The following is a 24,614-nucleotide window of genomic DNA, read 5'->3' on the forward strand; positions in this document are numbered from 1 at the left end:
ACTACTTCAATGTCTTCATATCATCATGTCCTCTATTACTTCAATGTCTTCATATCATCATGTCCTCTACTACTTCAATGTCTTCATAATGTCCTCTACTACTTCAATGTCTTCATATCATCATCATGTCCTCTACTACTTCAATGTCTTCATATCATCATCATGTCCTCTACTACTTCAATGTCTTCATACTGTCCTCTACTACTACAATGTCTTCATATCATCATAATGTCCTCTACTACTACAATGTCTTCATATCATCATAATGTCCTTTACTACTTCAATGTCTTCATATCATCATCATGTCCTCTACTACTTCAATGTCTTCATATCATCATGTCCTCTATTACTTCAATGTCTTCATGTCATCATCATGTCCTCTACTACTTCAATGTCTTCATATCATCATAATGTCCTCTACTACTTCAATGTCTTCATATCATCATCATGTCCTCTACTACTTCAATGTCTTCATATCATCATCATGTCCTCTATTACTTCAATGTCTTCATATCATCATACTGTCCTCTACTACTTCAATGTCTTCATATCATCATGTCCTCTACTACTTCAATGTCTTCATATCATCATCATGTCCTCTATTACTTCAATGTCTTCATATCATCATCATGTCCTCTACTACTTCAAGGTCTTCATACTGTCCACTACTACTTCAATGTCTTCATATCATCATGTCCTCTACTACTTCAATGTCTTCATATCATCATGTCCTCTACTACTTCAATGTCTTCATATCATCATCATGTCCTCTACTACTTCAATGTCTTCATATCATCATCATGTCCTCTACTACTTCAATGTCTTCATATCATCATGTCCTCTACTACTTCAATGTCTTCATATCATCATCATGTCCTCTACTACTTCAATGTCTTCATATCATCATGTCCTCTACTACTTCAATGTCTTCATATCATCATACTGTCCTCTACTACTTCAATGTCTTCATACTGTCCTCTACTACTTCAATGTCTTCATATCATCATGTCCTCTATTACTTCAATGTCTTCATATCATCATCATGTCCTCTACTACTTCAATGTCTTCATATCATCATGTCCTCTATTACTTCAATGTCTTCATATCATCATCATGTCCTCTACTACTTCAATGTCTTCATATCATCATGTCCTCTACTACTTCAATGTCTTCATACTGTCCTCTACTACTTCAATGTCTTCATATCATCATGTCCTCTATTACTTCAATGTCTTCATATCATCATGTCCTCTATTACTTCAATGTCTTCATATCATCATCATGTCCTCTACTACTTCAATGTCTTCATATCATCATCATGTCCTCTACTACTTCAATGTCTTCATATCATCATCATGTCCTCTACTACTTCAATGTCTTCATATCATCATGTCCTCTATTACTCAATGTCTTCATATCATCATCATGTCCTCTACTACTTCAATGTCTTCATATCATCATCATGTCCTCAACTACTTCAATGTCTTCATATCATCATCATCAGGCCCTCTACTACTTCAATGTCTTCATATCATCATCATCAGGCCCTCTACTACTTCAATGTCTTCATATCATCATCATCAGGCCCTCTACTACTTCAATGTCTTCATATCATCATCATGTCCTCTACTACTTCAATGTCTTCATATCATCATCATGTCCTCTACTACTTCAATGTCTTCATATCATCATGTCCTCTATTACTTCAATGTCTTCATATCATCATGTCCTCTATTACTTCAATGTCTTCATATCATCATGTCCTCTACTACTTCAATGTCTTCATATCATCATCATGTCCTCTACTACTTCAATGTCTTCATACTGTCCTCTACTACTTCAATGTCTTCATATCATCATGTCCTCTACTACTTCAATGTCTTCATATCATCATAATGTCCTCTACTACTTCAATGTCTTCATACTGTCCTCTACTACTTCAATGTCTTCATACTGTCCTCTACTACTTCAATGTCTTCACATCATCATGTCCTCTATTACTTCAATGTCTTCATATCATCATCATGTCCTCTATTACTTCAATGTCTTCATATCATCATCATGTACTCTATTACTTCAATGTATTCATATCATCATCATGTCCTCTACTACTTCAATGTCTTCATATCATCATCTTGTCCTCTACTACTTCAATGTCTTCATATCATCATGTCCTCTACTACTTCAATGTCTTCATATCATCATCATGTCCTCTACTACTTCAATGTCTTCATATCATCATGTCCTCTACTACTTCAATGTCTTCATATCATCATACTGTCCTCTACTACTTCAATGTCTTCATACTGTCCTCTACTACTTCAATGTCTTCATATCATCATGTCCTCTATTACTTCAATGTCTTCATATCATCATCATGTCCTCTACTACTTCAATGTCTTCATATCATCATCATGTCCTCTACTAATTCAATGTCTTCATATCATCATCATGTCCTCTATTACGTCAATGTCTTCATATCATCATCATGTCCTCTACTACTTCAATGTCTTCATATCATCATGTCCTCTACTACTTCAATGTCTTCATATCATCATGTCCTCTATTACTTCAATGTCTTCATATCATCATGTCCTCTACTACTTCAATGTCTTCATATCATCATCATGTCCTCTATTACTTCAATGTCTTCATACTGTCCTCTACTACTTCAATGTCTTCATACTGTCCTCTACTACTTCAATGTCTTCATATCATCATCATGTCCTCTACTACTTCAATGTCTTCATATCATCATCATGTCCTCTACTACTTCAATGTCTTCATATCATCATGTCCTCTACTACTTCAATGTCTTCATATCATCATAATGTCCTCTATTACTTCAATGTCTTCATATCATCATCATGTCCTCTACTACTTCAATGTCTTCATATCATCATCATGTCCTCTACTACTTCAATGTCTTCATATCATCATCATGTCCTCTACTACTTCAATGTCTTCATATCATCATCATGTCCTCTACTACTTCAATGTCTTCATATCATCATCATGTCCTCTACTACTTCAATGTCTTCATACTGTCCTCTACTACTTCAATGTCTTCATATCATCATGTCCTCTATTACTTCAATGTCTTCATATCATCATGTCCTCTATTACTTCAATGTCTTCATATCATCATGTCCTCTACTACTTCAATGTCTTCATATCATCATGTCCTCTACTACTTCAATGTCTTCATACTGTCCTCTACTACTTCAATGTCTTCATACTGTCCTCTACTACTTCAATGTCTTCATATCATCATGTCCTCTACTACTTCAATGTCTTCATATCATCATGTCCTCTACTACTTCAATGTCTTCATACTGTCCTCTACTACTTCAATGTCTTCATACTGTCCTCTACTACTTCAATGTCTTCATATCATAATGTCCTCTACTACTTCAATGTCTTCATATCATCATCAGAAGCTCTCGATTCTCTAATCAATCAGTATAATGTTGCTAAGCAACTTTGGAGGAAACCTCTTTTCATTATGAAGAGATCTCTGAACATAAACAGCACATTCTTCTGAGTTATGTCTTTCACCTTCACATGTAATGAACCTCACAAAATCATGGGCTGCTTCTCAAATGGCACCCTATTCCCTATATAGTGCACTACTTTTGGTCAGGGCCCATAGGGAACAGGGTGTCATTTGGGACACAACCGTGGAGGAAAATGAAACTCCCCTCCTTGGAGAAAACATTCCCGTACATAAACAAACCATTTGTTTGTTCAGGACTGAGTCCCAAGTGGCACCCTATTCGCTTCATAGTGCACTACCCTATAGACCCTGGTCTAAAGTAGTGCACTATATAGCAAATAGGGTTCCATATAGGAAGCGACACAGATACTTCCAGTACACATGTTGAATGAAACCAACAGAGGACAAGGTTATGTACTGTGACTGTGATCTTTAGAGTGTGTCTAACTGGAGTGTCCAGCCAGACAGGCAGTTCTGTGTGTGTGTGACTTCCCAGCAGTCGTATCAGTGTGTGAGTCACTCTTATAAATAACAAAAGGGCATCATTGGGAAGCTCATTATTAACAATGCATAGAGTGTACTGGTCACCTTGGAAACCAGTGTGTTATTAAGACTGAGGGTTCTATTCAATCAGATCTGCTTTATGTGACATTGGCATAGAGATTGTTTTGGCGGTGTCTGAGGTGGAACTGCGTTAGAGCTGTCAAATCCACAAGCAGCTCACATCACTATACCTAAAGCGGACATTGCCATTGGCTGCACGGAGTCGCATTATGAGAATCCCATGCAGCCTCGTTTACAAGATTGAACACTGATAGAACTCGTCATTATGTCGATGTAGCCTACACTTTCTCCTTCTGAACTTTAACGTGAGTGGGACGCGGTGTCGCAGTTCCACCTCCGACACCGCCAAAACATCAGCTATGAGGGAGTCCACTATCGCCGGTTAACGCTTGATCTGATTGAATCTAGGCCCGAGACATTACAGTATGAAGCGTCGCTCTCCCTGACCTGTCTTGTCGGTTGTCAAATCACCACGCTTCTAATTAAAAGGGGAAGTTTAGTTTTTCACAACTTTCGGGGTGAGGAACCCTCTATCGTTAAGTAGTAAAACACTGAACTTCCCCTTTAAATATGGATCATACATTACTGTGATTGGTCTAGCAGGAGGATGATCTACAGTGATCTAAGGTCAGAGTTGATCCTAGGTACAGTGTGGAAACATGGACAACGACTACCTGAAGCGTGTCAGGCTTATTGTCAATCAGAGATCCACAGTACATCTGTGGATTTCACGTTTTCTCCACAAACTCACCTTTTCAGATAGCTCCGTCTCAGGCGACTCCCTCTTCTCTTCCACTCCTTCATCCTTCTTCCTCTTGCCCAGGATGCTCTCTCTGGACCCTGACCCCGGTGACCTTTGAACTTCCGTGGTCAAGCGGTCAAGCCCATCCTGCGCCGCCGGACCTCCGTACAGCATGACCACCGAGGCCTGGGACAGGCTGGGTAGATAGGCCATGTGGTGGGGATGGGGGGAGAATGCTGGGGGTTGTGGGGACAGGGGTCCCACGTATGAACCCTCTGGGTGGACGGGCACGGCCAGGGGGGCTAGGCCCGGGGAGCAGAGCAGGGAGTTGCCGTCACTGTGGGTGGGGCTCTGAAGTCTGCCGCTGGGGTGGGAGACACTGCAAAGACAGAGAGGAACCAACTTAGACATATGTTTCTGTCATTCTCTCCAAGCAAATGCTCTGTAGCAGGGCTGTCAAATTCATTTCCTGGAGGGGCCCAGTATCTGCAGGTCTTCGCTCCAATGAATGATATGAATTAGTTAGGAACTCTCTAGGTCTTAAACGGACATGGTCCTCGAAGAACTGAGTTTCACACCCCTGCATTATACTGTTTATAAAAAAAGACGGGACATTAGAATGTAGAAACATATAGTAGTAAAATCCTTAAATGATATTTTTGCCAGAAACACAAGACAGTGGTGACGGTGCATTAGCCAGACAAGATTTCAATTGTAAAAAATACAACAACAAACCCCTCCCTCTCAGCAGTTTGGAACCAGCAACCTTTACTCGTCTCCTCCCCTCCTCCACCCCCACTCCAAAAACACTTAGAGCAGCAACAGCCTTGAGACGGCTGTGGCTTGGCCACCGGTGAAATAGCCACCACATCCCTAGTAGAAATGGTCAGAAACCGAGAGGACCAGGAGACACTGCAGCCAACTCATGTAAAACATGTCAACCCCAGCCTAAACAAACACCAGGGTAAGAGTAAAAACAGAAAGCGAACCATTACGAAAACCACCTTTTAGAAATGAAATGAACTGTGAGACGTGGACCAATAACAGTTTGCGGAGAGTTTCAGCCAGGCCTATTAACAACTCCAAGTCGGAGCCTCTGGGGCTGGTCATTTGCACGCATCACTTCCTCTAAGGGCCCAGTTTCCTGTTCCTGAGCTCCAACTAAATCACCACATAGAACGTGTCTCAAATGGCCTCCTATTCACTATATAGTGCACTACTTTTGACCAGGGCACATAGGGCTCCCATAGGGCTCTGGTCAAAAGTATTTTATTCACATGGCAGCCCTGTAGTATACCAGTGGACCTGATGTGTCATTACATTCAACCAACAAGCTAGTCCTTGGCAACCGGCTGGCCATCAGTGTAATAGATCATGAAATGCAACACAGAAGTTGTAGATTGTTTGCAGTAAATCTAAGGTTATTACCACTGGATGGCGTATGAAAAGTGATGGCGTGATTAGGAACAGGATTTGTAGCAGCCTGGGGGGTTTGGTGTGTGTGTGTGAGCGAGCCTCCTTCCGTGTGTGTTCTACTTACCCTGTAACAGTGGTTCCAAACTGCAGCCGGCACACCGCGCTGTTGCTCACACACCTTCTGGAATAGTCCACTGACTGGGGAAGCAGACCTGGACAGAACCGAGGGAGACGTGAGTTAATTACATTTATAAGTATTACTTTATTTGAATGGTCCCAAATAGACGGTTGGTAGATGTTCAGCTAACTAGCTGTAACCCTAACCTTATCCTAAGTCTGAACCCGACCTGTAACCCTAACCTTATCCTAAGTCTGAACCCGACCTGTAACCCTAACCTTATCCTAAGTCTGAACCCGACCTGTAACCCTAACCTTATCCTAAGTCTGAACCCGACCTGTAACCCTAACCTTATCCTAAGTCTGAACCCTACCTGTAACCCTAACCTTATCCTAAGTCTGAACCCTACCTGTAACCCTAACCTTATCCTAAGTCTGAACCCGACCTGTAACCCTAACCTTATCCTAAGTCTGAACCCGACCTGTAACCCTAACCTTATCCTAAGTCTGAACCCGACCTGTAACCCTAACCTTATCCTAAGTCTGAACCCGACCTGTAACCCTAACCTTATCCTAAGTCTGAACCCGACCTGTAACCCTAACCTTATCCTAAGTCTGAACCCTACCTGTAACCCTAACCTTATCCTAAGTCTGAACCCTACCTGTAACCCTAACCTTATCCTAAGTCTGAACCCTACCTGTAACCCTAACCTTATCCTAAGTCTGAACCCTACCTGTAACCCTAACCTTACCCTAAGTCTGAACCCGACCTGTAACCCTAACCTTATCCTAAGTCTGAACCCTACCTGTAACCCTAACCTTATCCTAAGTCTGAACCCTACCTGTAACCCTAACCTTATCCTAAGTCTGAACCCTACCTGTAACCCTAACCTTATCCTAAGTCTGAACCCTACCTGTAACCCTAACCTTATCCTAAGTCTGAACCCTACCTGTAACCCTAACCTTATCCTAAGTCTGAACCCTACCTGTAACCCTAACCTTATCCTAAGTCTGAACCCTACCTGTAACCCTAACCTTATCCTAAGTCTGAACCCTACCTGTAACCCTAACCTTATCCTAAGTCTGAACCCTACCTGTAACCCTAACCTTATCCTAAGTCTGAACACTACCTGTAACCCTAACCTTATCCTAAGTCTGAACCCGACCTGTAACCCTAACCTTATCCTAAGTCTGAACCCTACCTGTAACCCTAACCTTATCCTAAGTCTGAACCCGACCTGTAACCCTAACCTTATCCTAAGTCTGAACCCTACCTGTAACCCTAACCTTATCCTAAGTCTGAACCCTACCTGTAACCCTAACCTTATCCTAAGTCTGAACCCTACCTGTAACCCTAACCTTATCCTAAGTCTGAACCCTACCTGTAACCCTAACCTTATCCTAAGTCTGAACCCTACCTGTAACCCTAACCTTATCCTAAGTCTGAACCCTACCTGTAACCCTAACCTTATCCTAAGTCTGAACCCTACCTGTAACCCTAACCTTATCCTAAGTCTGAACCCTACCTGTAACCCTAACCTTATCCTAAGTCTGAACCCTACCTGTAACCCTAACCTTATCCTAAGTCTGAACCCTACCTGTAACCCTAACCTTATCCTAAGTCTGAACCCTACCTGTAACCCTAGTATATCAACAGATTAGTAGTTGGTTGACAGTTGACAGCTATGTGCTCTAACCCACTGAGTCATTGGGAACCAGTTGTGATGTGAGCTGTCTGTCCTGACTCCTTACCCGTGACCTCTCTGCGTGGGCTGCTGGGCGCCGAGTTGACGCGGCGTTGGCTGGCCACGGAGGTGGGCACCACACTGAAGGAGGCATGGCGTGCCAGCCTCTGTTTCCTGCCGCCCGGAAGAGCGATGGCTTCCGGAAGAGCGATGGCCGCCACAGCCTCAGAGTCCTCTGTTGAAAAACAGAGTGGTCAGTGAGTTCTGTGTGTCAGTAGGAGTAGGGTGAAGTTTCCCCTCGACACTGATCTTGGGTCAGTTTAACATTTTCCACACTAATAGTTAAGGCTAGGATAGGAGGAGAGGAAGCTGATCCTAGATCTGTGCCTAGGAGAAATTCATCCCAGAGCGTGTTAGTCTTGGTCAGTAGACAGGTTAATGATTCGTTTTAGTAGTAGTGAAGAGAGTTCCATTATAAATGTATAATGAATCCATTTCCATTTACTGTAATATTGTTTAATAGATAGTCTCCCTATGAAGTACTGAGCTGATGCCCTTCTGAACCAATATGGGAGTGATGTTATTTGTTTTACCACCGAGGACCACTGTGAAAGGTGTTTTAATGAATGCTTTTAAGTGCTGTCCTCTGGGGATCCACATCTGGCTGTATTATTCACTACCCAAATCATTTCAATTCAATCTTACCACGGCTGCTGTGGAAGTCTGCCGGGCCGATCCATTTGAACGCAGGCTTCCTCCCCCTCTCCTCCCGGACGTGGACCTTCTTGATCAATCCCAGACTCGTCAGGACGTTGGCGATGTCATACAGCCGCCGAACCTTAGCTGAAGACAGATCAAAATGATTCATCTGATTAGAATCTAACACCACAGTAAAAAGGCCAATGGGAGGGATGTCTGGGGGTATCTGTGGTGTACAGTGACGTTGCCCCTAGACGCTGATCTTGGGTCAGTTTTGCATCTTCCCCACTAATGTTTAAGGTTAGGATTATTAGAGGAAAAGCTGATCCTAGGATTGTACTAGGGGAAACTCAACCTGCAGCTATTTGGTGGCTGGGTTGTGATCATTAGGCCCCAAAGGGAAGAAACTGACTGAAACAGGTAGGGGCTACCTGGACTTGATGTTGTGTCAGAGGCTCTTTGACTGCACGGTCAAAAGTCGTGCACTATGTAGGTAAATAGGATGCTTACTTTTGTACTTGCTGTGGCTGGCGGGGTCCTGGCTTTCCTCGATGAGGATTTTGGCGGCCACGTCCAGAGTGACCGTCTGGGTCCTGGACACCAGGAAGAGCATGACAAACTTCTGACTCATGATGCGTAGGGACTTGTCTTTCCTCGTGCTGGCGGCCGCTGCAAACAGACAAGCAGAACAAAGCTAAAGGGAATACTGGGTCCTATTCACTAAGTGGCAAACGGAAGAAAATGGACAGAAACAGGGAGGGAACTACCTGAACTTGTTTTCGCTTTTCCGTTGCAAAACGTTTTGCGATGGTGTGCACTAATGAATAGGACGTTGCAGTGGCTTGTATGGTCTAGTGGCTAGTGCTGCCGACAGCAGTTACATACCAGTGTCAGCATGGGTTTGAATCTGACCTACAGCATGTCACACGCTCCTCCTATAGTAATAATAATAATAATAATAATACTACTTTATGGTCCATGTTACAGAGAACGATGGAAATTTGATTCAAGACCTGAGTTACCTGTCAAACAGGTGGTCTTGTCAAACAGAACCATAATACGAACGACAACATTCCTTATTCAGTGAGAGAAAGTGACTCTGCCCTCCTCTCCCTGGGGGTGACACCAAAGGGACACGTTATGACGGGAAGTGGCAGGCCTAGTGTTCTGCAGGAGGGGACGCCAGATCCATGGCAACCACTGCCTCTCTAGGGAACAGTAGCTTTGGATTCTGTTAGCTAGCTACATGCAGCTACCTAGTTAGGTAATTAGCCACGTTGAAACACACAGCCCAGTGTTGTCCGGGTTAGGGTTTGGCCGGGGTAGCCATCATTGTAAATAATAATTTGTTCTTAACTGACTTGCCTAGTTAAATAATGGTTAAATAAAAAATACAAATGATTTGCCTTTAAGCCCAAGTCGATGAAAGCATTCCTCATCGTCATGGAGACGAGGGTAGGGGGCAGGGCCTCACGGGTTTATCAAGGCTGATGGGATTCTTTGTGTTAATGTGTGTGATGACCAAGCGCTCCTCGTCAATGTGATGGATCACTAATACAACTGGGAGATGACAGCAGAGGAATGGCGACAGAAGCGAAGCTTGGCGGCTGAGCTTCTGATGTGGCACATATTAACTAGTAATCTCCAAACACCCGCTGAAGTTAATTAACCAGACTGTTTGACTAATAACGACACAGGGTAGAAGTGATCCGTTACCTGTTGTGAGAAGCTCCCCCCCAATCCTAACCTTAACCATTAGTGCGGAAAATGCAACACTGAACCAAGATCAGTGTCTAGGGGCAACTTCACCCTTCTCCTATCATGGAGACGGTTGACCAGAATACATTGCGGTCTAGAAAGTATCTTGTTACAGTTTACCTAACCTTCAGTAATCACATTTCCTGTATTTTAGACAGAAAATCGGACAAAATAATTTTGTCAAACACACACCCTGCACATCCAAACAAATCCAAACTTCAGTTGCACACGGAGCATTGAAGGCACTCCAAATCTCCCATTGACATACATGCAGAATTGACACCAAACTTCTAGCTTCAGTCACACATCCCAAATTATAATTCAACCCTGCTGTGTCCATCAGCCGCCCCTGATGTAGCAATCGCAGATTGTCCCTTTAGGACAACGTAAAACTAACCCAAGGTCAGCGTCTAGGGGCAATTTCCCCCTACTCTGCTCTCACCACAGCTGGAGTCTCCTTCCCCTCCCTCCTCTGGGGGGTGTGTGGTGGCTCCCTCTCTGTGACCGCCCTCCCCGGCCTGCTCCATGTGCAGGTGGTAGCGCTGCTGCCTGCCCATCCCCTGCAGCTCGGCCAGGGTGGACCCCAGGCGCCGCCGCCCGTACCACACGTACTGGTTCTTAGCCACGCGCCCCACGATCATCAGAGACTCCAGGACGTTTACGATGTCGTAGATCCGCCGCCGCTCCACCCCTAAAGACAGACAGACAGACAGACACCGGGGACAGGTCAGACTGGGGTCAGCAACATGATTTCAGTGTTCTGTTATGTGAGCTGATTATAGAACAAAGCTCTAACTAACAAAGCTCTAACTAAGGTACCTCAACAGGATTTAATGATGCAGTAGATCATGTCTGGCTGCATCTTGACTTTCCTCATAGTCTCAGACATGGCTTGGTTTATACTACAACCTGGTGCTATTCTGGAAGGTACAGTGGTTTATACTACAACCTGGTGCTATTCTGGAAGGTACAGTGGTTTATACTACAACCTGGTGCTATTCTGGAAGGTACAGTGGTTTATACTACAACCTGGTGCTATTCTGGAAGGTACAGTGGTTTATACTACAACCTGGTGCTATTCTGGAAGGTACAGTGGTTTATACTACAACCTGGTGCTATTCTGGAAGGTACAGTGGTTTATACTACAACCTGGTGCTATTCTGGAAGGTACAGTGGGATACGAGGGCTCTGCGTGAAGGTATCCATAGCAACCGTTTCCAAAATCCAATAGTGCGTGATATTTCACATAGCTAATGTAATATCTGTTTTATGAGCTATTTCCATTATTGTCTTCCTTTCTGTGCGGTTACCAATTATGGCAGCCTCCCTGAGCCGGGTCGTGTTCATTAGTCATAAAACGGAAGACAACGGGTCATTTGTAGCTGAGTTGAGAGAGCATGATGCTTATAACACAAGGGTAGTGGGATCGATTCTCGGTACTGCCCATATCTATAATGTCAGCATGCATGACTAAGTTGCTTCGGATAAAAGCGTCTGCCAAATGGCATTTATTATTGACGGACTGAAACAGGGAGGGACTGTTGAAACATTTTACATCGCTTGCCCTGATGAACATGACCCAGGTGTAGCTGTAATCTCCCTCTCTGGAGTCATTGGCTCTTACCCAGGCTGGTAGACACCTCATCCAATGAGATACTGATGGTGTCAGAGGTTGGATAGTCCGGATACAGGGCCAGGAACTTCTGGCACAGCAGGCCCAGGCTCTTCTGCTTCCTGCTGGGCTTCCTTTCCCCCTCTTCCTCCTCCTCGTCCACCACATCAAACTGATCAGAGAGACAAAGCATTGTCAAGAAAGTAATTGAGTCTAGAATTGTAGAATTTAATACAGCATGATACTTAAGATTTCAGCATCTATAAATCCATTAGTTGGAAGATGATAATAAAATCCAACAGTATGATGATAATGTCACTGTATATTCAAGATAACATTTACTACCAGCAGTTTCTGGCATAACCTTTGCTAATCTCAATCCATACAAATTACCCATAACACAATACTAAATGCTTGCCCAAAGGCGGCCATCACCATCAATTCAGTATAGGAGGTCAGTGACAGTGTCCCAAATGGCATCCTATTCCCTATACAGGTGACTAGTGTTGACCAGAGCCCTGTAAACCATGGTTAAAAGTGGTGCACTATAAAGGGAACAGGGTGCCATTTGGGGTGCAGTTGGTGAGTGGTCAAAGGGTACCTGGCACGGGCCATCCACCTCCTCCACTGCTCTCTCATTCTCAATGGGCCTAAACAGCACCTTCTTCATCTCTCTGTCGCGGATGTCAGGGCTGGCAGCACTGATGAGCATCCTGAGGTTGGCAGTGGGGGTCCAGGGGTCCGCATGGGGAGGTGCCCCCCGCTCAGAAGGCTTAACAGGGGTGCTATGGAGGTGTTCCGGGGTAGGAGGCTTACTGCCATACAGCAGCATGGTGGCAGTGGTGTCTATCTTGTGAGGGGTGGTTCTTCTTCGCTCTACACATCTGTTCTCCTGTGAAGGAGCACAATGTTATGAACTTTGATTAAGTGGGGCGGAGTGATATGAAATGTGGTGCATTTGTAGGCAGATCTACTTAATTTAAATAACGTTTTTACTATCTACAGTTTTTACTTTTTAATTACCGTTTATAATACACACACACCACACACATTCCCGCCCCCTCGCTCGACATTTTCATTCAACTTTTTCCACCCCGGACGCTTTATCTGGACATGGTTCTACAGGACCTCCACCCCGAAGCTAAGTAGTAACATTAACATGATGCCTTCTAATTGCAGTTGCTGTTCTCATAATATACAGGAGAACAATCACCTTATGGTGAGGATAGCCATGCTGCAAGCCCAGCTTCAGATGCAATCGTTGGGCAAGGGTCATTTAAGTGTTGGAAAGGATGAAAGTGTCTGTGTCACCAGTAAGTACAGATAGTAATATAAATCCCCTCGCACAGTCCCCGCAGCCGAACAATTTTCTCATGGCTTCTGGAAGGAAATGCTGTAGGAAAGCTCAACCGGTTCTCCCCATTAAGCAACGAGTCGGAGTCCGAGTCTTCTCTGGTCTCTCCTCAACCCGTTACGGGGTCTGAGACGCCGAAGCCTCCCATCATTAGCTCTGACAGATTGAACACCCTAGTCAATGGCGACTAAATTTTCTGTAGTATTAGACTTCCAGCGATCATACACTGTTTACCAGGGGTCAGGGCTACCGACGTTAAGGCTAATCTGAAGATGGTGCTGGCTAAAGCTAAAACTGGCGAGTGTAGAGTATAGAGATATTGTTATCCACGTCGGCACCAACGATGTTAGGATGAAACAGTCAGAGGTCACCAAGCGCAGCATAGCTTCAGCGTGTAAATCAGCTAGAAAGATGTGTCGGCATCGATTAATTGTCTCTGGCCCCCTCCCAGTTAGGGGGAGTGATGAGCTCTACAGCAGAGAGTCTCTGGCCTCCTCCCAGTTAGGGGGAGTGATGAGCTCTACAGCAGAGAGTCTCTGGCCTCCTCCCAGTTAGGGGGAGTGATGAGCTCTACAGCAGAGAGTCTCTGGCCTCCTCCCAGTTAGGGGGAGGGATGAGCTCTACAGCAGAGAGTCTCTGGCCCCCTCCCAGTTAGGGGGAGGGATGAGCTCTACAGCAGAGAGTCTCTGGCCCCCTCCCAGTTAGGGGGAGTGATGAGCTCTACAGCAGAGAGTCTCTGGCCTCCTCCCAGTTAGGGGGAGTGATGAGCTCTACAGCAGAGAGTCTCTGGCCTCCTCCCAGTTAGGGGGAGTGATGAGCTCTACAGCAGAGAGTCTCTGGCCTCCTCCCAGTTAGGGGGAGTGATGAGCTCTACAGCAGAGAGTCTCTGGCCTCCTCCCAGTTAGGGGGAGGGATGAGCTCTACAGCAGAGAGTCTCTGGCCTCCTCCCAGTTAGAGGGAGTGATGAGCTCTACAGCAGAGAGTCTCTGGCCTCCTCCCAGTTAGGGGGAGTGATGAGCTCTACAGCAGAGAGTCTCTGGCCTCCTCCCAGTTAGGGGGAGTGATGAGCTCTACAGCAGAGAGTCTCTGGCCTCCTCCCAGTTAGGGGGAGTGATGAGCTCTACAGCAGAGAGTCTCTGGCCTCCTCCCAGTTAGGGGGAGGGATGAGCTCTACAGCAGAGTCTCTGGCCTCCTCCCAGTTAGGGGGAGTGATGAGCTCTACAGCAGAGAGTCTCTGGCCTCCTCCCAGTTAGGGGGAGTGATGAGCTCTACAGCAGAGAGTCTCTGGCCTCCTCCCAGTTAGGGGGAGGGATGAGCTCTACAGCAGAGAGTCTCTGGCCTCCTCCCAGTTAGAGGGAGTGATGAGCTCTACAGCAGAGAGTCTCTGGCCTCCTCCCAGTTAGAGGGAGTGATGAGCTCTACAGCAGAGAGTCTCTGGCCTCCTCCCAGTTAGGGGGAGTGATGAGCTCTACAGCAGAGAGTCTCTGGCCTCCTCCCAGTTAGGGGGAGTGATGAGCTCTACAGCAGAGAGTCTCTGGCCTCCTCCCAGTTAGGGGGAGTGATGAGCTCTACAGCAGAGAGTCTCTGGCCTCCTCCCAGTTAGGGGGAGGGATGAGCTCTACAGCAGAGTCTCTGGCCTCCTCCCAGTTAGGGGGAGTGATGAGCTCTACAGCAGAGAGTCTCTGGCCTCCTCCCAGTTAGGGGGAGGGATGAGCTCTACAGCAGAGAGTCTCTGGCCTCCTCCCAGTTAGAGGGAGTGATGAGCTCTACAGCAGAGTCTCTGGCCTCCTCCCAGTTAGGGGGAGTGATGAGCTCTACAGCAGAGTCTCTGGCCTCCTCCCAGTTAGGGGGAGTGATGAGCTCTACAGCAGAGAGTCTCTGGCCTCCTCCCAGTTAGGGGGAGTGATGAGCTCTACAGCAGAGGCTCACAACTCAATCGCTGGTTGAAAACTGTTTTCTGCCCCTCCCAAAAGATAGAATTTGTAGATAATTGGCCCTCTTTCTGGGACTCACCCACAAACAGGACCAAGCCTGGCCTGCTGAGGAGTGACAGACTCCATCCTAGCTGGAGGGGTGCTCTCATCTCATCTATGAACATAGACAGGGCTCTAACTCCTGTAGCTCCACAATGAGATGGGGTGCAGGCCAGGCAGCAGGCTGTTAGCCAGCCTGCCAGCTTAGTGGAGTCTGCCACTAGCATAGTCAGTGTAGTCAGCTCAGCTATGCCCACTGAGACTGTGTCTGTGTCTTGATCTAGGTTGGGCAGAACTTAACATGGCGGTGTTCGCCTTAGCAACCTCACTGGAATAAAGACCTCCTCCATTCCTGCCATTATTGAAAGAGATCGTGATACCTCACATCTCAAAATTGGGTTACTTAATGTTAGATCCCTCACTTCCAAGGCAGTTATAGTCAATGAACTAATCACTGATGATAATCTTGATGTGATTGGCCTGACTGAAACATGGCTTAAGCCTGATGAATTTACTGTGTTAAATGAGGCCTCACCTCCTGGTTACACTAGTGACCATATCCCCCGTGCATCCCGCAAAGGCGGAGGTGTTGCTAACATTTACGAGAGCAAATTTCAATTTACAAAAAAAAAAAAATGACTGAGTTTTCATCCTTTGAGCTTCTAGTCATGAAATCTATGCAGCCTACTCAATCACTTTTTACAGCTACTGTTTATAGGCCTCCTGGGCCATATACAGCGTTCCTCACTGAGTTCCTATCGGACCTTGTAATCACGGCAGATAATATTCAAATTTTTGGTGACTTTAATATTCGCATGGAAAAGTCCACAGACCCACTCCAAAAGGCTTTCGGAGCCATCATCAACTCAATGGGTTTTGTCCAACATGTCTCTGGACCTACTCACTGCCACAGTCATACTCTGGACCTAGTTTTGTCCCGTGGAATAAATATTGTGGATCTTAATGTTTTTCCTCATAATCCTGGACTATCGGACCACCATTTTATTCCGTTTGCAATTGTAACAAATAATCTGCTCAGACCCCAACCAAGGATCATCAAAAGCCCTGCTATAAATTCTCAGACAACCCAAAGATTCCTAGATGCCCTTCCAGACTCCCTCCACCTACCCAAGGACGTCAGAGTATACAAAATCGGTTAACCACTTAACTGAGGGACTAAATGTAATCTTGCGTAATACCCTAGATGCAGTCGCACCCCTAAAAACAAAAAACATTTGTCATAAGAAACTAGCTCCCTGGTATACTGAAAATACCTGAGCCCTGAAGCAAGCTTCCAGAAAATTGGAACGGAAATGGTGCTACACCAAACTGGAAGTCTTCCGACTAGCTTGGAAAAACAGTACCGAGCAGTATCGAAGAGCCCTCACTGCTGCTCGTTCATCCTATTTTTCCAACTTAATTGAGGAGAAGAACAATCCAAAATGTATTTTTTTAATACTGTCGCAAAGCTAACTAAAAAGCAGCATTCCCCAAGAGAGGATGGCTTTCACTTCAGGAGTGATAATTTCATTAACTTCTTCGACAAAAAGATAATGATCATTAGAAAGCAAATTATGGACTCCTCTTTAAATCTGCGTATTTCTCCAAAGCTCAGTTGTCCTGAGTCTGCGCAACACTGCCAAGACATAGGATCAAGGGAGACACTCAAGTTTTTTGATACTATATCTCTTGACACATTGATGAAAATAGTCTGAGCCTCTAAACCTTCAAGCTGCATACTGGACCCTATTCCAACTAAACTACTGAAAGAGCTGCTTCCTGTGCTTGGCCTTCCTATGTTGAATATAATAAACGGCTCCCTTTCCACTGGATGTGTACCAAACTCACTAAAAGTGGCAGTAATAAAGCCTCTCTTGAAAAAGCCGAACCTTGACCCGGAAAATATATATATTAAAAAAAAAAATATTGGCTTATATCAAATCTCCCATTCCTCCCAAAAAATGTTTAAGAAGCTGTTGCGCAGCAACTCACTGCCTTCCTGAAGACAATGTATACAAAACGCTTCAGTCTGGTTCATACCCCATCATAGCACTGAGACTGCACTCGTGAAGGTGGTAAATGACCTTTTAATGGCGTCAGACCAAGGCTCTGCATCTGTCCTCGTGCTCCTAGACCTTAGTGCTGCTTTTGATACCATCGATCACCATTCTTTTGGAGATTTGGAAACCCAAATTGGTCTACAAGGACAAGTTCTGGCCTGGTTTAGATCTTATCTGTTGGAAAGATATCAGTTTGTCTTTGTGGATGAGAGGTCGACCGATTAATCGGAATGGCCGATTAATTAGGGCCGATTTCAAGTTTTCATAACAATCAGTATCGGCATTTTTGGGCACCGATTTTGGCCGATTACATTGCACTCCACGAGGAGACTGCGTGGCAGGCTGACTACCTGTTATGCGAGTGCAGCAAGGAGCCAAGGTAAGGTGCTAGCTAGCATTAAACTTATCTTATAAAAAACAAAAAAATCTATCTTAACATAATCACTAATATATTGAAGTCTCATGTTAAAAGGAACCACCAGCTTTCATATGTTCTCCTATTCTGAGCAAGGAACTTAAACATTAACTTTTTTACATGGCACATATTGCACTTTTACTTTCTTCTCCAACACTTTGTTTTTGCATTATTTAAACTAAATTGAACATGTTTCATTATTTATTTGAGACTAAATTGATTTTATTGATGTATTATATTAAGTTAAAATAAAAGTGTTCATTGTTCATTCAGTATTGTTGCAATTTTCATTATTACAATATATAAATAAAAAAAAATATATATATATAAAATTGGCCGATTAATCTGTATCGGCTTTTTTTGGCCCTCCAATAATCGGTATCGGCGTTGAAAAAATCATAAATCGGTCGACCTCTAAAGTGGATGCTTTGTCTTCTGACAAATCAACTGTAAATTTCGGTGTTCCTCAAGGTTCACTATATATTTTACCTCTTGGTGATGTCATTCGGGAAACATAATGTTAACGTTCACTGCTATGCGGACGACACACAGCTGTACATTTCGATGAAACATGGTGAAGCCCCAAAATTGCCCTCAGTGGAAGCCTGTGTTTCAGACATAAGGAAGTGGATGGTGGCAAATGTTTTACTTTTAAACTCGGACAAAACAGAGATGCTTGTTCTAGGTCCCAAGAAACAAATAGATCTTATGTTGGATCTGACAATTAATCTTGATGGTTGCACAGTCATCTCAAATAAAACTGTGAAGGACCTCGGTGTTAACCTGGACCCTGATCTCTATTTTGACGAACATATCAAGAATATTTCAAGGACAGCTTTCTTCCATCTACGTAACATTGTAAAAATCAGAAACTTTCTGTCCAAAAACGATGCAGAAAAAAGTATCCATGTGTAGTAGAGTGATGTTGTTCCCCTAGATTATGCACCAAGTTGCACGCAAGGACAGTTCAAGTAGGCCAGGTCAAGAGGGGATGTTAATAAGTTAATAACAATAATTCAATGTGTTTTCTTTATTTAATTACAGCAGCATAGTTAATGTTATTTTTTGGTGTACACATTTTTTTTTATATCTATATTGTAAATACACCTAATTGTAAAAGTTTGTATATTTTGGTTTGGTCCATCGCGGGTTATCCGTACTTACAGACCCTTTTATCGTTCTCTTTTGCCGGACCTTCAGCTAGCAAGGTATGTTGTCCTTGGCGCCGTAATTTGGCAATATAAAACTGTGGTAAAGTTACATAAAGTGCTGTTACGCAATTATATGTTTTGTTACAATGTGAACAATTATAAAGATTTATGTTAACTTTCACCAAGCTCGCTAATTAGGGTACCTATTGTAACTCGGGAGTATTTGGGACCGTGTTTGAGTGAGTTGCTATGTGCTCACGCAGGTGCCCGAGAGCTGTGACTGCACCGAGGGCTAACATATTGTGTGTTGTCTCTTCGTGTGCAGGTATGTCTTTTATTTTGTTCCGAATATGTTGTATATAATTTTAATTGTATTGTATAGTGTGCTGTTGGGCACTGAATGTATGTATGCAGTTCCCGCTCTTTTGGCCGGACCTTCAGCTAGCAAGGTGCCCGAGAGCTGTGACTGCACCGAGGGCTAACATATTGCATGTTGTCTCTTCGTGTGCAGGACCAATAAACATGATTCAACCATCAGAATTCCAGTTGTGGCAGTGTCCTGATTAAAAGTACACAACGCAGAACGAACCACGCTACAAACTGGTGCCGTGACCTGCCGACTGGTCAGCTCAAGCCGACCCCCGGGAGCTGTGCATGTGGCTGAGGTGCACGACCTGCGCATGCGCATTTGTTGATGGTTTGCTGTAAACTAATATAAACTGTAAACAGTGAATGTGAGTGTAGCATACTCATTAGATACAGGTATTCGTGCTTATTTGTATGTTTTTGATGAATTTGTTTATTGCAATTTTTTTTTGTATTTGTATGCAGTAAATTACATTGTATTTTAGTGCTCTGTTGAGCCATGGAAGACTCTCAAGTCCACAAATTTAGTTATGCTGGGGATTTTAGTGTGGGTAGAGGGAGGGGTGTCCTTGCATTTACACCACTTGTACAGTCAGCTCCTGGGAGTAGAGCGTTTGCTAGTCCTGAGTTTGCAAGCGCTGGGAGGGGTAGGCTGTTTGTTCCACCTGACCAGGGTATCCCACCTCTGTCTATTGATGTACCGTCATCCACAGTCCTCAGTGATAATGGGACGCCTCCGAGTCAGCTTAGTGACATTATTAAGCAGATTGGTTCAGAGATAGATTCACCTATCAGAGCGAGTTTACTGCAGTCTGGGGTTTCAAGTCTTGCTCCTGCCTGTCCCCCTCACCAACCCCAGCAATTTCCCCTGCCTGAGCAGTGTGGGTCAACCTTTATTGATGCGTCCAAGCTGAATCTGGTTGTGAAGTCCGATGTTAGTCCTCCACCTTTCTTTAGGGGTGATGGCTCAGATAAGTACTCTGTCCTGGAGTGGGAGGAGTTAATGGGAGTCTACTTAGAGAAGAGGGGTTACACTGGGTCTGAGAATGTTGGGGAGGTGATGTCTAGGCTCATGGGGAGGGCACGGGATGTGACCAAAGTCTGGATGCGTAACAACCCTGTTGTCACAGATGTTAAGCCGGTGTTCAGTGTTCTCAAGCAACACTTTGGGGATACTGTCTGCTCAGGTATGCCATTAGCTGATTTCTATTCAATCAAACCATATGCTAATGAGGGTCCAATAGATTTCTGGATTAGGCTTAACAAAGCTGCAGAGGCAGCCAAACAGTACCTTGTGAGTGAGGGCAGGACCCTACCCAATGAGTGCTCAGAGTTGGCAGTCATGTTTGTACGCAACTGTCCTGATAAAGAGTTGGCCCAAGTGTTCAAGAGCAAACCCCTTCGTGACTGGACAGCCAGTGAGGTACAGTGAACCAGACCAGGCACCATCTATATCTGAGGGTGAGACATTAGAGAAGGTTTTGACTTTGTTAGAGAAGGCTCTGGTCAGCAATACTCAGTCTGTGAACAGAGGGCCCCGTAAACAGTTCCACAAACGTCAGCGTGAGTGCGCCGTCTGTGGAAGCACTAATCACTGGACCAAAGCTCACTGTCAGATGCACCAGCTGTGCTTCAAGTGCTTCTCTCCGGGCCACATTAGCTTTGACTGTAGTGAGGCTGGGCAGCGACAGAGCCCTGGATGTGGACAGACTGGCAGGTCTCAGGAAAACTAGAATGCCTCCATTCTGAGGAGGGCAATGTGGGGCAGTCTTATTTTTCCTCCACTGATGATGATATCCAATCTGTTTATTCTTACTTTTGTGAGTCAGTACCCAAGAACAACACAGTCATTTTTCAGAACACAATGAGAATTACGCAGAATGACAGTTTGTTTTACACCTCCGTGCTAGTACAGGATAAAGTTGAGCTGAAGGGGATGTTAGATAGTGGGTCCATGGCTACTACTCTGCGCGCAGATATTGTACCTCGGTTGAAGGAGGCAGGAGTGGTAGAGGGGAACTTTCTAGCTCCTTCAGACATCATCCTGGTGGGTTGTGGTGGGAAGCAAACTAGCCCAGTGGGCATGTGTGATTTAAAAATTCAGCTTTATGGTTTCAGCTATGTAGTCCCAGTGCTTATTGTAGATGGGCAGGTTGATGAACTCATTGTGGGCACTAATGTGTTGAAGTCTTTGATTAGACAGTTCAAATCAAATGACAGCTACTGGCGGGTGGTGGGTACACCAGGTTCCTCTAGCCAGTGCGATGACAGCCACTTCCTGCGTCTTCTGTCAAATCTGGAGAGATGGAGAGGAGACTCCATCCCAGATAAAGTAGGCACCATTAAGTTGAAGAGAGCAGTAACGCTCCAACCCATGAGTGAGCATCTGGTGTGGGGCCGCCTACCCCCAAAGACAAAACTTTCTGTGGGCAGTACTGTTGTTGTCGAGCCCAGCACGTCTCGTTGTGTGAATCGACACATACTAGTGGGGAGAGTAGTTACGCCTCTGTGGGGGGATGGATGGCTACCTGTGAAGATAGTGAATCCAACAACATCACCAGTTACCCTGAGACGAAATGCTAAAGTGGCGGATGTGTATCCTTGCATTGCATTAGAGGATTTTGATGATGTCAAGCAGCAAGCAGCTTACCAGAACGTGGCTAAAGTTCAATGTGACAGCTCACACGGCAGTCTGACAGCTAAGAGTTCAGTTGGTGGCAGTGTAGTTCATGGCAACAGTACACTGAGCAATCTTGGACTTCAAGGCCTGTCTGTTGAGGAGTGTCCAGTTTCACAGTTCTGGAAGGATAAACTTGTCAATTTAATTGGGAAGTATGACACAGTGTTCTCTAGACATAGCCTAGATTGTGGTGAGGCAAAGGGGTTCTGCCATCGCATACGGCTGACTGGTGACCGCCCATTTCGATTACCTTATCGTAGGCTTTCTCCAGCTCATTACCAAAATCTCAGGGAAACACTGGATGATATGGAGGAAAAGGAAATCGTCAGAAAATCCAGCAGTGAGTATGCCTCACCTTTGGTGCTGGTATGGAAAAAGAATGGGGACTTGCGCCTATGTACTGACTTTAGGTGGTTAAATGCACGCACTGTAAAGGACGCTCATCCCCTGCCTCATCAGGCTGATGTACTGGCCGCGCTGGGAGGTAATGCCTTCTTCAGCACAATGGACTTGACGTCAGGGTATTATAACGTGCCACTGCATGAAGAGGATAAGAAATACACTGCCTTTTCCTCTCCTTTAGGTCTGCACGAGTACAATCGGTTGCCTCAGGGCCTATGCAACAGCCCGGCTACGTTTATGAGAATGATGCTGACCATCTTTGGTGACCAAAACTTTCTAAGTCTCCTTTGTTATTTGGATGATCTGATGGTTTTTGCTAAGACTGAGGAAGAGAGTCTGCAGAGACTTGAGATGGTTTTTCAGCGGTTGCAGGAGCACAATCTTAAACTGTCTCCGTCTAAGTGCAAGTTTTTGAGGAGGTCTGTTAAGTTTTTGGGTCACATCATTTCTCAGGAGGGTGTAGCCACTGACCCTGCTAAAGTTCAAACTATTTTGAACGTGACTGAGAGCGAGATGATGGAAGCTGATGGTGTCACTCCGTCTCCTAGCAAAATCCGTTATTTTCTTGGTATGGTAGTATACTATCAACACTACATTGAGAATTGTTCCATGGTTGCTAGGCCGTTGTTTCAGCTAACTACAGGTCAGAAGAAGCCTAGGGGAGGCAAGGGTAGGAGGAGGCCTGGTCCCTCTCGCAGGCTCACTGCTGCAGACTGGACTGCCGAATGTCAACTCGCTTTTGAAGTTTTGAAATCAGCACTAGTTGACCAGGCACTGCTGGCTCATCCAGATTTTTCTCAGCCATTTTTACTTTCTGTGGATGCATCTACTAGTGGTTTGGGAGCTGTACTATCCCAAGTGCAAGATGGGATGGCAATAGCCAGGCCAATAGCTTTTGCTAGTAAATCTCTTAATCATGCACAATCCAAGTATCCTGCTCACCGGCTGGAATTTCTAGCCATGAAATGGGCCATTCATGATAAATTCAGCCATTGGCTGCGAGGGCATAAGTTTACTGTGTGGACCGACAACAATCCACTCAAATATATTCTTACAAAGCCGAGACTTGATGCATGCGAGCAGAGATGGGTCGCAAAGCTGGCACCCTTTGACTTTGATATCCAGTACATACCAGGTCCCAAGAATGTCGTTGCTGATGCCTTGAGCAGAGAGCCATTTGTTCGCTCCACAGTTTTGCACCGACTGACAAGAATCCCATATGATGTCCTGCTGGAGGAAGCCAGAGGTCTTCGAGTGGGTGATGTTCAAGACATGTTCCGCCTCTCCTGTGAACAGCCCGAGGCTGGCTGTGGAACGTCTATGGCTCCTGGGAGTGAGTTAAGTAGAGCTGGAGACAATGTCAGTGGGTTGGTTTCCTGTGAAGAGGTGTCTGCTGTCCTCCATGCTCACCGCCGATGGGATGATGGTGCCACGGTGAGGGCCATTTCACATGCGCAGCACCTTGAGAAGTTGATGTCCATGGGTCAGAGCCCTTTACCTGTCTTTACACACAAGGAGCTGTATGATAACCAGTCACTGGATCCTGTCATCAGCAGAGTCATGTTCTTTGTAGATAGAGGCCGGCGCCCATCTAGGAGAGAGCGAGTCCTTGAAGCTAATGAAACAGTTTATACTCTAAGACAGTGGGGAAAACTCACCACACGGTTAGGGATTCTGTATCGTGTCTCAAAACACCCAGTGAGTAAGAAGAAAATATTCCAGTATGTTGTACCTGTGTCTTTGAGAGGCCTTGTGTTGAAGGGAGTTCATGATGATGCTGGTCATCAGGGTCAGCAGCGCACATTGTGGCTTACGAGACAGCGGTTTTACTGGGACTCTATGGAAAAGGATGTCAAGGAATACGTGGCCCACTGTAAGAGATGCGTGTTGAGTAAAGCACCTGAGCCTGAAGCAAGAGCTCCACTTGTCTCCATTGTGACAACGGCACCTTTGGAACTTGTGTGTATTGATTTCTGGACTGCAGAAGATTCAAACAACAAGTCTATTGATGTGTTAGTAGTGACTGATCACTTTACTAAGCTGGCATGTGCGTATCCGTGTCCAAACCAGTCTGCTAAGACTGTGGCTCGTGTTCTCTGGAATAATTTCTTCTGCGTTTATGGG

The 24,614-nt window shown here is 45.0% G+C and overlaps 1 protein-coding gene across 1 annotated transcript in view; it reads right to left on the minus strand.

The window, feature by feature from the left end:
- The window catches only part of LOC106609680 (transcription factor E2F7), a 191,527-nt gene that overhangs the window by 162,972 nt on the left and 3,941 nt on the right, over positions 1-24,614 (minus strand). The window contains exons 3-10 of the mRNA XM_045700104.2: positions 12,691-12,981; positions 12,102-12,261; positions 10,920-11,168; positions 9,230-9,388; positions 8,726-8,863; positions 8,088-8,255; positions 6,343-6,430; positions 4,812-5,181 (exon numbers count right to left, since the gene is read on the minus strand). Coding sequence (XP_045556060.2) covers positions 4,812-5,181; positions 6,343-6,430; positions 8,088-8,255; positions 8,726-8,863; positions 9,230-9,388; positions 10,920-11,168; positions 12,102-12,261; positions 12,691-12,981 — 1,623 coding nt within the window. The remainder of the gene's footprint in view (positions 1-4,811; positions 5,182-6,342; positions 6,431-8,087; positions 8,256-8,725; positions 8,864-9,229; positions 9,389-10,919; positions 11,169-12,101; positions 12,262-12,690; positions 12,982-24,614) is intronic.

Source organism: Salmo salar, chromosome 17, assembly GCF_965601325.2.
Source record: "Salmo salar chromosome 17, fSalSal1, whole genome shotgun sequence".
Classification (NCBI taxonomy): domain Eukaryota; kingdom Metazoa; phylum Chordata; class Actinopteri; order Salmoniformes; family Salmonidae; genus Salmo; species Salmo salar.